Here is a 2,529-nt window from a genome sequence, read left to right as displayed (position 1 = left end):
CATACCGTGCCTTACCATGCAGTGGAAAAGCGCCATATGGAATGAGGGTCACTTAACATATAGACACAGGGAGAAAGGATGTTGTTCAGGATGCTAAATGTTTCATTTGTTTAATTGGCTCATTATTAGGAGTGGCTGATTGTATACTTTACCTTACTTTCCAAACAGCAACCTAAATGCAGGCCTATTTTTATAAAGTTATAAATCAATCCTGTGTCCAATAAAAAAGCTGAGGTCTATTCTTAGAGAACAGACAGAACTACAATATTTTTTTTATCATATTCTTAGCATTAATGGCATTAAATTAAAATATATAATACATCTATTATAATTATTCAGATACAATTATACAGATATAATACAGATTAAAATTTCTGTCTTGAACAAATAGTTCATCTTCACTTCAGTGTACTTAAAATTAAAAATACAGTTTAACCCAGTGCTTCCCAAACCTGTCCTGGAGGCCCCCCTGCCCTGCACCCTCTCCCTTATTACACACCTGATTCCACTCATCAACTTGTCAGTAGAGACTGCAAGAACTAAATTGGGTGTGTCTGATTAGGGAGACATACAAAATGTGCAGGGCAGGGGGCCCTCCAGGACAGGTTTGGGAACCACTGGTTTAAACTTTACAACATCTGTACAACTGTTTATTTACAAAATCTGATTGATTAGTGTCTGATGTTGATGTCTGTTCTCTTCTCTCCTGTTCTGGATTTTATGTCATAAAGCAGAACAACAACAGCAGCCACAGCAGCCACGCCCATCAGAGCAGTGACGACTAATCGGGTCACAGCTTCAACAGAATCACAACAACGGAAAGAGTCTGAGCGGGGGAAAAAATTAATTCAGCTGATCAGTTCATTAACAATCACCACTACAAAACGTCTAAGATCACTAAAGACCTACCTGAAATCAAATAGAAGTCAGTAATGTCCAGATGTGTGGTCTGGTTGCTGATGGGATTGTTGAGCACACAGCTGTAGGTGTTGTTATCCTGATATTCCACCTCCAGAGGTAGAGAGAGACTGATTCTGAGATCAGACTCATTGATGCTGGACAATAAACTGTTTCCTTTGTACCAGGAGAGAGTCACGCGGCTCACATTGGACACTGAACACAGGAAGATCCTCGATGATCTTTCAGATGATGAAGAGGATGCTAATGTGTCAATGAAGATTACAGGAATGGGCAACAGAGCTGGAAAACAAGGAAGAAATGACAGTAGGTATGAGGGATGCTTTGTCAGTGATTTAATGTGTACAGAGTCCAAGTTTATTGTGATATGACTCAGTGAACATTTAATCAGCTGATATGCTCCCATTTTAACATTTATAATTGATTTACATTTCATATAGAATTACACTGTTTGAGAGACCAATGACTTAAAAAGCTAATAAAAATAAAGTATAGCCAAGTTACATTTTCAGTAACATGAAAATTAAAAATCAGGAATATGCACTCTATTAAAATGGTAAACATCTACTCACCATAAACAGTAACACTGTAACTCTGGATTGACTGCACATTTCTGACCATGATAGTTAGATCATAAACTCCAGTGTGTACAGACCTAGTGTTAGTGATGGTGAGTGATCCAGTTTGATTATCGAGCTGGAGTCTGGAGTCTATGAATCTCAAATCATCTTCATAAGATGTAGAGAAGATACCGCTCACTCTTTTGATTCTAGCTATTCGAATGTTTCCAAATGTCCACTCTATCTCATCACATGTCTGTATTTCAGTAACATTAGATTCTAGAATAAGAGTATCTCCCTCCATCACTGACAAGGACTTCACTCCATTTGTCTCAGCAACAAAAACACCTGCAGAACATGTTTAAATATATACAGCAGTGTTCTGTTGTTAACATGCATTGAGTGTCATGAAATAACAATGTTTTAATTAAATGTTAATTCATAAACATATATTTGTCAATAATGTTTGTTCATAATATATTCATCATGATTTACATTACTTGAATTTACATGTAAACATTTTAACTTAACTGTCGTGCTACCAATAATGTAAATCCTCTGACTTAAACATCACTACTACCGTGTGATGTTAATGGCGTCATTAAAAATACATTCATACTTACCAAGCAGATGACAAAAACACAAAGAAAACAAAATCAACGCGTGGATCATTTTCTTAAACCGTATGACATAAATCGCTTAGTCTGTAGATATCAACAGAACATGTGTCATAAACCTGCTTCACTATCGTAACAACCGTATGAAGATAAATTCGAGGTTTGTAGAGCCGAAGGGAAAAAAAAACTCAGTCGCGCCTCCGTGAACGCGCGCGCAATTGTGAGCGAGAACGCGCTCAAGTATCAGCCCCCCCCCATGCAGATTAAAACTTCCTCAGCCCCCAGTATGGTTAGGTTTAGGGTTAGGTGCGGGGGTAGGATTATACAATCATGCGTAAATCCTAATTTAGGGGGGAATAATTTGGCAGGGAGTCCAAATTCGGCACCATACGAAGCGCCCAGTGCATTGGGTCTTGCAGTTTCCCTATCTAGTC

At 38.1% G+C, this 2,529-nt stretch overlaps 1 protein-coding gene across 1 annotated transcript in view; it reads right to left on the bottom strand.

Moving 5' to 3' along the window:
• Window positions 1-2,231, bottom strand: part of LOC107705752 (uncharacterized) — a gene marked incomplete at its 3' end in the record, with an annotated part of 4,878 nt that extends 2,647 nt beyond the window's left edge. The window contains exons 1-4 of the mRNA XM_016509209.1: window positions 2,102-2,231; window positions 1,491-1,826; window positions 910-1,200; window positions 677-826 (exon numbers count right to left, since the gene is read on the bottom strand). Of these exons, the coding sequence (XP_016364695.1) occupies window positions 677-826; window positions 910-1,200; window positions 1,491-1,826; window positions 2,102-2,150 (826 nt within the window). The remainder of the gene's footprint in view (window positions 1-676; window positions 827-909; window positions 1,201-1,490; window positions 1,827-2,101) is intronic.
• Window positions 2,232-2,529: the final 298 nt, after the last annotated feature.

The sequence above is a fragment of the Sinocyclocheilus rhinocerous genome, unplaced genomic scaffold, assembly GCF_001515625.1.
Source record: "Sinocyclocheilus rhinocerous isolate Xijiao unplaced genomic scaffold, SAMN03320098_v1.1 scaffold3947, whole genome shotgun sequence".
Taxonomy (NCBI): domain Eukaryota; kingdom Metazoa; phylum Chordata; class Actinopteri; order Cypriniformes; family Cyprinidae; genus Sinocyclocheilus; species Sinocyclocheilus rhinocerous.
This window is presented reverse-complemented; position numbering and strand designations above follow the sequence as displayed.